The following is a 12,673-nucleotide window of genomic DNA, read 5'->3' on the forward strand; positions in this document are numbered from 1 at the left end:
TTAATGAGGCTGTGTGGCAAATGAGCTTACAAATGTGGCAAGTGCACCAGCGCAGGCGAACTCGAGGTTTCTGTCTACTTCATCAGACTGCGACGTTTTGCAGCACTCCAAATAGATCTCATAGCTAATCAAAGTGCAGCCAAGTGGCAGAAGGCTCTTCGAATTGTATACCATGCCCCTTCCACTGGCATCGTCCAGCAGCCAGCTCCAGCAGAGCGAGAGCAGCAGGGTCGAGAGCATTTGGACAATTAGCCCCAGCACCACCTTGCCAGAGATCCAGAGGAAAATACCTTGCCCACAGTGTGATTGGTCTGGCTGCCTGAGCAGCAATCGAATCAGAAACGCGCTCAAAATCACGGCTGTTGTTCCGGTTAGAATATGCAAGTTTGCCAGCTCCAGCTCGCGCTCCATGTAGCAGAAGCTATAGGCGAGCCACGAGAAGACGAATGCGCGTGCGAATGCTTTCAAGAGTTCCTTTGCCTTGGCCATAGTAAGGAGAGCACAAAGCGTGAGCTTCTAAATTATATATCCCTTTCCGTAGGCGACTAGCTCACGAATGACTTTATTTTAGAGTTCAAAGCTGATGAGTTGAGTTCTAATTTGTCGCCTACTTTGATTCAAGCGAAACACTAGATTCTAGAGCAGAACTGAAATTTACTGCAGCGTGGAAAGCGACAGCGATTTCTGAAGTAGTCAAACTCGTTTAATGTATGAAGCAGAAATAGTTATCTGAAACCCATTCAGCTTGAAAGGCTGCTAAAACTATTGGCTATTCACTCATGGCTTAGAAAGCTCACGCAAGTTGAAAGTTTGCATTTCAATTGAAACAAGTAATAGTAATCAAATCGGAGGCTACAAATGGGAGAGGCAAGGAAACAGACGCCACGCCGTTGAAGAAGAGACTTAAAGAGTAGCGGAATCTATATTTTAAATACTGTAGAAGAGAGAGTAGTAGGTATAGTTATAGATGAATTGAAATAAGAGTTGCGACTCTCTCTAATTAGTGCTTATACAATCACGCTGTCGGCCAGATCTTAACAAAAGCATATGCTACAAGTTCTGTCATTAAAGTTGTGAGTGCTCTATCGAACACCGACTGTCATCAACTTAAGTAATGCCCATAGCTCCATATTAATTATTGACTTAGAAGCCAACTCTTGTGCAGGGTTTCAAGCTTCATGCATGAGCACATGCAGCAGCCCATGGAAGAGCTGTAAACAGAGCCTCGTCCCTGCTCAGATTTAGTCTGTAGCTAAATGCAAGTTTCAAGTGTGGGTGAGAAATTCTGAAATTGTTGCTAAATGCCTTTTAGTTAGTTTGGTTTGTGTGATTTGTGTCGTGCACCGCAAATGCATGCCGATAATTCGAACAGCTCGAGTGTGGGTTAATGAATGGAAACGAAAAGAAAAAAACTAGTTTTATCAATTTTGTATATATAAATAGCTGTTTGTTAAATGTGCTTGTTTTTGTGCGCTGTAATTGGTACTCGACTCGAGTTGGCAATAAAAATTGTTGGCGCTCACAGTGCTCGCAGTTGGCTACGTTGATCCAATTGGCTTATAAAAACACAACGCTAAATATGTCGCCTTGTTGTTGTTTTTTCTAGCATTCTATATGCATATGTAGATGTAAATGTGTGTGTGTGTGTGTGTGTGTGTGATATGTTTATAATTAAATGCCGCGTGGCCATTGAAACTCAGTGAACAGGCAAAAAGTAGTTTAGTCGCCAACGAGCCATTCAAAGCGCGCACACACACACACCCACACATACATACATATAAGTGTGTATATGAGAGCTAAATATAGTTGGCCAATACATAAGAGCAGCAGCAGTAGCAGCATCAGCATCAGCAGGGAGATAAATAGATAAGCATAGAAAGAGACCGGCGCACACATACATTAGGCCACAACTAACAAATGGGCTTGGGCCACAGCTAGAGCCAGCGGCACACGGGTTGGCTGGCTGGACCTAGTCCTTAAATGGCTACAAAATTGCAAAGCCGCGCACGGCGAGCGGCAACAGCAGCCGCTCTGCCCGCAATTGTGCAGCGGCCCAGTCTTAATTCAATTGTTTGTAACGTTGCCAAAGCATTTAGGGCTAAATGCCTGCTAACACAAAATGCCCATTAAAGGTGATGTATTGCATGTACATACACATGAGCAGGCTACCAGACAGACGGACAGACGGACACACAGTCAGGCATATATATTCATGTGAAGGGCGAGCTGGCGCAGAGAACGCGATGCGGTCGGAGAAGAATGCGTGAGATTTAGCTTTTGGTCATTTAAATCGCATTTTTCATCTGCAACAGTTATAACATTGTGAGAGTGTATAACAATTATAACAGTTTTGTTCTGTTATAATCGAATATGCGACTTATATGAAGCAAACGTGCCAGTATAACAGATTTGAGGCAAATTGATGTGAAAGAGACGGGAAAAGAAAGCGAAAGTTCGAGAGAAATGGGAAAAGACAAAAGATTAATTGAGCAAAAATACGAATTAGGATGAAAACAAGTAAAGGAGAAGTAATCAAGAATGTGCAAGAGAGAGAGAGATAGAGAACGACACTAGATAAAGAAAGAGACAGGGTGCTATGAAAAGAGAGACAGAGACAGAGATAAATAAGAAATGAGAGAAATAGAAATATTGATAGAGAAAGAAAAAAGAAAAAAGAAAAATTAAGATGGATGAGAAAAATAGAAATGGATGCCAATAGATAGATAGAGAGAGATAGAGACAGAGAGAGAGAGAGAGAGAGAGAGAGAGAGAGAGAGAGAGAGAGAGCGAGCTTGAGACTTAGAAACAGAAAGAAAACGATACAGAGCAAAGAGAGGTAGAGAGATTGTGAGAGGGAGAAAAAGAAACAAGGACAGTGAGATGAGTAAAGACAGAGAAATAAAGGCAATGACAAATGTGACAGAGAGAGAGAGAGAAATAAGATAAAGAGATAGAGGTAAAGATATATATAGATAAAAGGCAAGGCAAAGAAAGGTAGAGTTGGAGAGACAGAGATATACACAGAGAGCGAAAAAAGGCAGAAAGAAAGTATAAAGCGAAGAGTAGGATAGAGATATTGAGAAAACCGAAAAAAACTTAGACACACAGATAATATGGAATAAAAATCATGAAAGGCGATAAGACGTGTAAGGTAAAAGAGAAAAAAGTATCAGATTTTATGATCTGGCTGCACTAATCATGATAAAGTGCTGAGCGAATTGTACTTATTAAATATGTAACTCACGCTGCGACGCTCCATTCCTGCCACGTTGCGTATACGCATTATAGCCAAATGCCACTTAAAAGTGTAACTAACTGCCTGACCAACAACGCATGCCTAACCAAGCTTAAATAATGCTCACGCACAGATACACACACGCACAGAGAGGGAGGGGCAGGGCGGGAGAAGGAGACGAAGAGCAAATAAAAGCGAGTCAACTTAAAATAATATGTTTGCTTAGCCTATTTGACAGAAATGACTTTGTAACACAAAAGTTTGAACTTAAAGAAAAAACAAACAACAACAAACAAATGGAAATGACACAGCATTTGGCCTTTTGCCCGCATTGTTTTTCAGTGTGTGGTTGTGCGTATGTGTGTGTGTGTGTGTGTGTGTGTGTGTGTGTGTGTGTGTGTGTGTGTGTGTGTGTGTGTGTGTGTGCGAATGAAACGTGGCAAAGGAGAAATTATTTTTACAATTTCAATGTCAACGCGTTGAGACCCAAACACGCGCGAAGGCCGAGTGCCCAGATTCTGAGAACAGTTAGGCGCTGTCAGGGCCTCGCAGCGGTCACTGTTTGTTGGCCACAGGCATTTGTGGGTGTCTGTGTAACAGTAAACGTAGCTGCGGCTCTAACTGTAACTGTAGCCGACGTTAACGTTGACTGAACTAAAAATATGTATACGCCACGAGTTCAAACTGTTTGTGCCGTAAGGGAACGGCGGGCGGGGGCGGGGGCGGGGGCGGTCGCTGGAACTTAAATTACAACAAGCTCAGCAGTTCGGCGTGGGCAAACAAATGCCGTTGGCTGCGTGGTCACGCCCCTGCGAGCTTTAAGCGCACCAAAATGTATGTAAAATTCAAATTTAAATTCGAAAAACCAAAAACAAAAATACCCAGAAAGAGCCTTGAACGGCAAAATGCGAATAGGAAGTTGCCACAAAATGAGTTGAGGCAGCGCACGCATAAACTGTGCACAAGCGGCGGGAGCAGAGGAAGCAGCACGAGGAAGAAGCAGTCGATGGGGGCGGTGGGGTCCACGCGCAGTGAGGCTCGCGGCAATGCCGCATTAAAAAATCATTTTCAATAACGCGTTCGGCTGCAGCACACCAACTACACCCACACACACACACACACACGCGCAAGTCGACTGTTTGCATTGAGCCAAGCGCTGGGGGCGGGGCCCACAAACAAATTCCTTGCGCCAATGCCAAAAAAAACGACCGCCAACTGTCAGCTGCAGGCATTGAAAAGTAGGCGTGGCCCGTGCGCGCCTAGCGCTATGCAATTATTTTTGAAAGCGAATTGAATAAGAGTCGGCGAGAGTCTGATAATGGCAAAAGCGAGGCCAATTTAGAATTATTAATGCACTTAAGCCAAACTTTTAATATTCATCGCTTGTGCAGCTTAATTAAAAGTGGAGCCAAACTCCGTGGGATCATTAATCAACCCAGAGACTCTTAAGTATCTATCGAAAATGAGCGGAAAATTCGTCTGGCAAACAGAAGTTCACAATGTATTAATAGATATCGATCGAAGACGCAGACGACACACACACACACATACACACATACACACACACTTATAGCTCAAAAATATAATATTTAAGGATATACATATAGAAAAGTTTGACATCAAGGACGACGCGCAATCTGTTGCCTCGGCTATTGTTGTCGCTGCTGTTGCTAGCGCAATGGCCGCCATTTTGTGTTCAATATGTGGCGACGCCATCTTGTTGTTAATGTTGTGTGTCAAACTGTTGTTTGGCTGTTGTTTCAACTGCCATTGTTGCCGTTAGATTGAAACTTGTCTAATTGCATTGCTCAAGGATAAGCGCATGTACAGTTGACAATAGAAAAACACGCGTGTTCGCTCTCTCTGTGTGTGCGAGGGACAATAGAGAAAATGTCAAGTTTAATTGTTTGTCTGTCATTAGCGCACACACACACAGCCACACACCCACACACATGCTCACACAGATCCACACAAGTACATACAGACTCACATGGGAGCCGCGCATTTTGCTAATTTTATACAATTAAATTTGCTTTTCATTTTACCCCACAACCAAGTGCCTGTGTATGTGTGTGTGTGTGTGCTTATGGAAACAAAAGAATCAAATTCTGTTACAATAAGTTGGCGCTGCGTGTGTATTTGTGGCAAGCTCTCTCGAGCGAAGCACTTAAACAGCCTCACGCTCGGTTGAATATGTTTTGATTAAGCCAAGTATAACGAACACATTTTAGCCAAGCCCGAACGGGCCAAGCCAGCACAAGACGGAGCGACGGGCAGAGGGTGACGCGGCTAGGCACAGCGGTTTGCCTCGGGTGGGGGTTGCCAGAACACCCAAGAGCCCAGTCAGTGCGCCTACAGAGCCGCTCCTCTCGTGCGCTCTTCTGCCACAGTTTCACGTATTCGTGTGAAAGTGTTTCTCTGCAAGAGTGTGTGTGTGTGTGTGTATGTGTGTGTTGGTTTGCGCATTCGGTTGGCACGTTTATATACTCCAACGACCAAACAAATGACGGACTCAGAGTCACCCACAGGCGGCAGCAGCAGCAGCAGCAGCTTCGACCAACGCTGGTCAGGCTGAGGCCGTTGTGTGAATGACGTCGACGTCGACGTTACCGCTGCCATCGTCATCAGTGCTTTTGCTGTGGCTGCTGCTGCTACTGCTGCTGCCACTGCTGATGATGTGCGTTCTTTTTTTTTAACATTTTCCTTTAAATGGCAACTAAAGAGAGTGAAGCGGTGTAGGTGGCACCCATATATCAAGTCGCACGCACGCACGCTATCGCAGCGGCCATCCAAACACCGTGCGCACAGTGGGCAACCAATTTCACAGTTGGCCTGTTAAGCGCGATAGCACAGATTGTGCTGTCAGCTTAGGACTGTATAACACTTGAACCTACTATATGCGGCATTAATGAAATTGAACCTTAATTGATTGGAGAAAAGAAAGATAACAAGACAGAGCCTAGTTAATAGAAGCAGAGCGTATCTTAGTACTTAAGTGTTATACTATAAAAACTGTTATAAGCATAACACTATTTAATTAATTCAATTATCGATCGTAGGATTATTCAGCAATCTACTGTTCAGCTTTGAACTGTTATACAAAACTGCCATACAAAACTGTTATACAAATCTGTTATACAAATCTGTTATACAAAACTGTTTATTCAGTAGGATGGTTTGTTAAACATGAAAACACTATATATATTTTAAGAAATAAAAACTGTTATACCTAGCCAAAAACTGTTATATGTTTGTTCAGCTTAGCAGATATTTATAAACATAAACATAATCACTTATGCCATTATCTGGTATATGAAACTGTTATAAAGTAAAATGTTACTGAGCACTCAACAGTTATACTGTTATAAGTGTCTTGATATAAGCAGACAGCAAGCTGAACCCATATAAGATTGTCTTTCATACAGTCTTGCGTGCCATTGAGAAAAATGGGGGATATAAATATAAATGTCAGAAGAATGAAAGCTTAGGATAAAATGGAATACATATTTCTGTCGAGATAAAGCACATGGCGATGCTGAACCAATACTAAGGACATGCTCGATTCAAGTGGTTGTCACTGTGTCATTATATGTATGATTATGTGCTACACACGCACACACACATACACACACACATTCCTATATGTTTATAAATATATATGTGAATGTATGGTCACACACAGTATGGGGCCTTGTTGGGTTTTTGTTTTATTTTCAGTGTGGAACGGGCCTGGGTGCCTTTGGGGTTTCGGTTTTCAGTTTGACTTGACATGCATCAGCATCATTATTTTGTGCTTTTAATGTTTTATTTAGCCTGGTTGCCAACAGCTATACGGCAATACATTGTACACACACACAGCTCAACAGAAGGCCTACTGGACGCCAAAAGCTGTGACGGCGGGGCAGACAGGGGTATGAGGGTCTATGGTGGGGACTAACTGTCTGGCCGTATGGCTCAGCGCCAAGCGGTTCGTTGCCTACGTGCCGTTTGCACTCGTTTTGTGTGTGCGAGTGTGCGAGAGTGTGTGTGAGTGTGTGTGTGCTATTTGCAGCAAAACACTCAAACAACATTTAAAAAGGCCTCATTTTCATGAGCTGTTGGGTGTTACGTGTGTGTGTGTGTGTGTGTGTGTGTGTGGCACTCGGCACATAATTGTTTGAAACAAATGTAGTGCACACACACTCGAGCACACACACACATACTTACCGCATATATAAGCATATGCACATGTGTGTGTGTGCGGTGTGTGTGTATGACGTGGCTGTGTGCGATATTTTATAAGGCCATTCAGTTAGTCAGTCATTTAGGCAGTCAATCAAACTGGGCGGCCAATTAAAGTTTTACTGCTCGTTGGCCAAACAAAAAAAGGAGAAAGAAAAAAGAAACGCATCAAATGCTTGGCTAAGCAATGCCACACAGCAGACAATGAAATTGTAGCCTATAAATATCTAATGATTTAACCGCTTATCCACTTTGAATTACCCCAGAGGATAGACACACGCACACAAACACATGCTGAATATTTATATGGCGTGGGCGTTTACGGATGCGAATGCGGATATGTGTATAGATACTAATAAGCATATGGTTATCGATACGCGCACGCACTGAATGCCATCTAATGTCTAATCAACATTAGCAACCAGCAGCTCTGTGCGCTCTCCATCGATCTTGGAGTGCTAAGTGCGCACATTACGTATACGCCAAGTGGTTGCCATTGTTGCAGGCAGTTTCAATAATGGCACAAAACCTACTGAAAACTTACATCTGCCCACTCATCCACCCCTCTCTCTCGCACTCACTCTGCGTGTGTGCTCCCATTTTGATTGAGTATGCGTGCGTGTGTGTGTGCAGCAGTCAGGTGTCAAAATCGAAGCCAAGGCTTTTGGTTGCACTCAATTTACATGTGCCTTCAAGTACCCTCGCACGCACACACACGCACACTTGAGAACAAGCTGCTGCTGCTGCCACTTGGCACAACTCAAACTTGGTGCTGATGATAATGTTGTGCTGCTGCCGTTGCCATGGCACAAGCCTCAACAGGGACAAATAAATATTTGGATTAGTTGACGCATTTATTGAGCAGACGGAATAATCGCTCGAGTGGAAATGGAAAAGCCACTTGTTTAAGCAAGGCTCACTGAAAACCCAACTCTTGAGGCTTATCTGCTTCACTTCAAATTACATTAAATGTGCCTCGAGATTGGATAATGCATTAAGCAAATACTAAAGCCAAAACAAAAAGACATCGAACATAATCACAAATAGTTGAGCTTTAGATTTTGCTTATGCTTTCCCCAACTCAATTTGTATCGATACGGCACAGCTCAGTTTGAGTTCCTGTTTCACATAAAAGTGAAAGACTTCAACTTCGATTAGCATTCGTGCTTGGGTCTCTGTTCGGGAGTGCAGTTCCAAGTCAATTGATTGATGTAAAAAGTTGTATTTGCTTTGCAATTTGCAATCACATCAGCATTTGTCAACAAAATGTTAAAATTCTGACAATGTCACTTGCATATGCTGACAACAGTTTATCAAGCCACTTGCCAGGGCTGTTTGCATATGTAAATGTGTGTACTTAGTGCAGGCTGGCAGCAATGCGCTGGCTGCCAACGTAATCATGGCACAATAAAACAAATTGCAAACAACTTTAACTTCTATTTTATTACAATTATGCCAAGCTAACATTGGCTACGTCAATTGCCAGTTGATCACATTCTGAACACTTGAAAAGACTAGCTGGAATTCGAGGGAAACAAAGGGCATTGTCTCAGATTTTTCTGTGCATCAATTTCATGGCAGCTAACCGTTGCTCTCACTTGTGATTGCTTGCAGGCCTATCCGAATCGTGACATTACGAACATTGTGGAATCATCGCACTACCAGAAGATCGGTGGCTGGTGTCGTCAGGGCTCGTTGAATGCGGCCAAGTGTAAGGGTGCCCATCGCTGGATCAAGCCGTTCCGTTGCTTGGGTAAGTATGAACACAAGCTGAGCTCTGAGCCAACAATGTTAATCATTTGCTTTTCCACAAAAAACAAAACTAAAAAAAACCCAAAATGCGGCGACAAACTCGTTTGGCTTCAGAAGGACCATTCCAATCGGACGCACTGCTGGTGCCTGAGGGCTGCCTCTTTGACCACATACACAATGCGTCGCGTTGCTGGCCCTTCGTCAGGTGGAATCAGACTGGAGCTGCCGCCTGTCAGGAGCGCGGCATGCAGATGCGCAGCTTTGCCATGCTGCTGCCCTGCGGCATTTCGCTTTTCTCTGGCGTTGAGTTCGTCTGCTGCCCCAAGCACTTCAAAAGTAAGTGGCGCGACTGCTCACGGCATGGGTCACACTCGCTGATGCAACACCTTTCGTCTTTTTAGCCGATGAGATACGCGTGAAGAAGACCGAAATTCCCGTTATGCCGCCAGCACAGCTGAACAATGCCAACGTAGAGCTGAGCGTGAATGAGGAGGATGAAAGCAACGATTCGAACTATTCCAAGGATGCCAACGACGATGAGCTGGACGATGAGGATGATCTGATGGGCGATGATGAGGAGGACGAAATGGTCGCCGATGAGGCAGCCGCTGTCGGCGGCACAGGCACTGCCAGCGATGCCAACAGCAGCGGCCTCGAGGACATCAATGCCGAATACGACAGCGGAGAGGACAGCGATATCTACGAGGAGGATGGCGCCGGCTCGGACAGCGATGTGGCTGGCATTGCCGACACCTGGGATCCCAATGGCAGCTCCAGCGGAGCCAAGCCCTCGCTCAAGACAGCCTCAGTCCCGTTGATGTCCTCGTCGCCCGCTAGCCTGACCGTGGCCGAGCAGGTGGGCAGCAAGCCATCCATCTCGAAGCCGGATGTGGTCACTGGTACGCCGCAATTGTCGGCTGCTGCTGCCGCCGCTGCGGCTGCTGCTGCCGCTGCTGCCGTTGCTGGCGTCGCAGTTGGCGCTCCACCATCGACAGCTCAGCCCACCTCAGATCCATATTTCACGCACTTCGACCCGCACTACGAGCACCAGAGCTACAAAGTAAGTCAGAAAGTAAGTGTTTACGTTGAGGGTGCAGGTTTATTTATCAAACAAAAAACAAAACATATTCTAAACAAAGGAAGCCCAACAGCGCCTTGAGGAATCGCACCGCGAGAAGGTTACACGTGTCATGAAGGACTGGTCCGATCTAGAGGAGAAATATCAGGATATGCGCCTGGCCGATCCAAAGGCAGCGCAAAGCTTCAAACAGCGTATGACGGCACGTTTCCAGGTTTGTTCCCAACTGCCTACCCTACCCAGCCACCACCCACCCACCCACTACCCCATCAAAAATGTTAAACCACAACGCCTGCCCAAACCCCCAAGCCCCTACCCCAAATCCAACCAACCTGTCATAGTTCTATTGTGTATTCTTTTTCTGGCTATCTCTATCTCTATCTCACGCACCAACTCACTATCTCTATTCAAAACCAACTATGTACATATATATGTGTGTGTGTGTGTGAGTGTGAGTATGTGAGTGTGACTGTATGTTTGTCTTGGGGACAGAGAGTTCACAGAGTTGTTCAGTTGGCAACAGCTCGACTATGTGGACCGCTGCCCCAACCCTTTGAGTAGCTACTACTACTACTACTATAGCTAGTTCTATAAGCTATAGCAAATCATTTTCATTATAATTCTAGTTAGTCTTATTGGTTATCGTTTGCCTAAGTTTGCAATGCACCTGTCGCTTGTGTTCATATGATTTCTGCTCGCTATTTTGTATTTCATCTAATCAATGTATGTGTGTATGTATGTAGTCATGTAATTCCTACTCTTTGTGTATCCATGTATGGCAAATGGGAGCGAAAGAGGCATCAGATTGTAATCATAAAGCAATAACAATAACAATAGTCTCAATGATGTATGCAACATACACGTTATAACGAACGCAAAAGAAACAACTCTCAACACAAGTACAGCTCAGCAACAAATTGACTCCAATATAGAAGTGCTCAAGTAGTTGAAACTGATTGGCTTTAAAGTTGAACTCGTGTAATTCTTAGTTAACGACGCTCTTTTCGTTTATCTCTCAACTAATCAATTAGCGCTTACCAACTAACTAGCTAACTAACCAACCAGCTCAGCAACTAACTGCAAAGAGAGCAACACACACCCACACCTACACACACACGCACACTTTCTCTCTCTCTCTCTGTTTTTGAATGTGTATATAAGTGCATATCTATAGCTGTAATCAAATGCTGCTTAAAATCAAATACTCAAAATGCTGCGCTTACTGCATTCGTAACAGATAAACAAACAATCAAATATATATATTTATATATTCATAATATGAATTGCCATTATCTAGTCATGTAAATATGCATATCTACTCATGCCTCTATATAGAAACCATATTAACTTACATACATACATAGCTCTTAAGAACATCAATTCAATTGTCGATAGCTTACTGCCTCTCTCACTCTCTCTCCCTGTCTCTCTCTGTCTCGCTCTGTCTCTATATATATATATCTCCCTCTGTATTGTCAGCTTCCGCTTACACATTATGAACATTCATGCCTTAGTCAAAAGTACTTAGACAACAAAAGTGTGCATTGGACGTTCCCTAGTTTTTCACATCATTTGAGCTAAGCTGAGGCCACAAAAATAGGGCAAACATTGAACTGATGCCTCAAAAGTATTTACCACATGCAAATTTCCATTTACTCTTGCAATTTGTGTTGTTAGTTGAATTGAAATTGACTAAGAAAATATTGAAGTTCAATTTGAAATCGCAATCAAATTGCAGACTGCAACTGCCAAGAGAGGGCGAACAAAGCTAAAGAGCAGTGCGAGAAATGTTCCATGTGTGAAGCGACTTTTACACTTTGGCTGTAAATTTCACATTCCGAATGTATCGAGATTTGTATTATTCCATTTCATTGGCAATTTCAACTGACGCTCTGCACAGTATTCTGAAGCGTTCGTGGCACAAGTTATTAGTCCGCGCTCACGACCCCACACCCACCCATCCACCCACACAAACACACACGAAACGAACACGCGCTGAACTAACGCAACAACTGCAAGTTATAGCCATTGAAATTGTAGCGAAACGTAGCTGTACTTAATGAAGTGAAAGCGAAATTGCAATCGAAATCGAAATCGATATTGCTATCGATCAAATGAAACAATCCAAAGTTTTAAATTCCAACATCATGCTGATAATCTTTCTCTCTTGGTGTGCAATACGTCTTTATATGGGAATGTAATTTTAGACTTCTGTTCAGGCACTCGAGGAAGAAGGCAACGCCGAGAAGCACCAACTGGCCGCCATGCACCAGCAGCGCGTGCTCGCCCACATCAATCAGCGCAAGCGCGAGGCCATGACCTGCTACACCCAGGCCCTCACGGAGCAGCCACCAAATGTGAGTATCTTGCGCCAGTATCCGAGTCCC

General features: G+C 44.0%; 1 protein-coding gene across 9 annotated transcripts in view; it reads left to right on the forward strand.

The window, feature by feature from the left end:
* Window positions 1-12,673, forward strand: part of LOC111597367 (amyloid-beta-like protein) — a 60,011-nt gene that overhangs the window by 45,530 nt on the left and 1,808 nt on the right. For 4 of the 9 annotated variants that reach the window (XM_023312033.2, XM_023312026.2, XM_023312058.2 and 1 more), the window contains exons 4-8: window positions 9,071-9,209; window positions 9,323-9,544; window positions 9,610-10,280; window positions 10,348-10,500; window positions 12,494-12,643. In XM_023312033.2, the coding sequence (XP_023167801.2) occupies window positions 9,071-9,209; window positions 9,323-9,544; window positions 9,610-10,280; window positions 10,348-10,500; window positions 12,494-12,643 (1,335 nt within the window). The remainder of the gene's footprint in view (window positions 1-9,070; window positions 9,210-9,322; window positions 9,545-9,609; window positions 10,281-10,347; window positions 10,501-12,493; window positions 12,644-12,673) is intronic. The other 5 variants (XM_023312085.2, XM_023312077.2, XM_023312069.2 and 2 more) reach the window with 5 other exon arrangements.

Source organism: Drosophila hydei, unplaced genomic scaffold (assembly GCF_003285905.1).
Source record: "Drosophila hydei strain 15085-1641.00,03,60 unplaced genomic scaffold, DhydRS2 tig00000232-arrow-arrow-pilon, whole genome shotgun sequence".
NCBI classification, from domain to species: Eukaryota; Metazoa; Arthropoda; class Insecta; order Diptera; family Drosophilidae; genus Drosophila; species Drosophila hydei.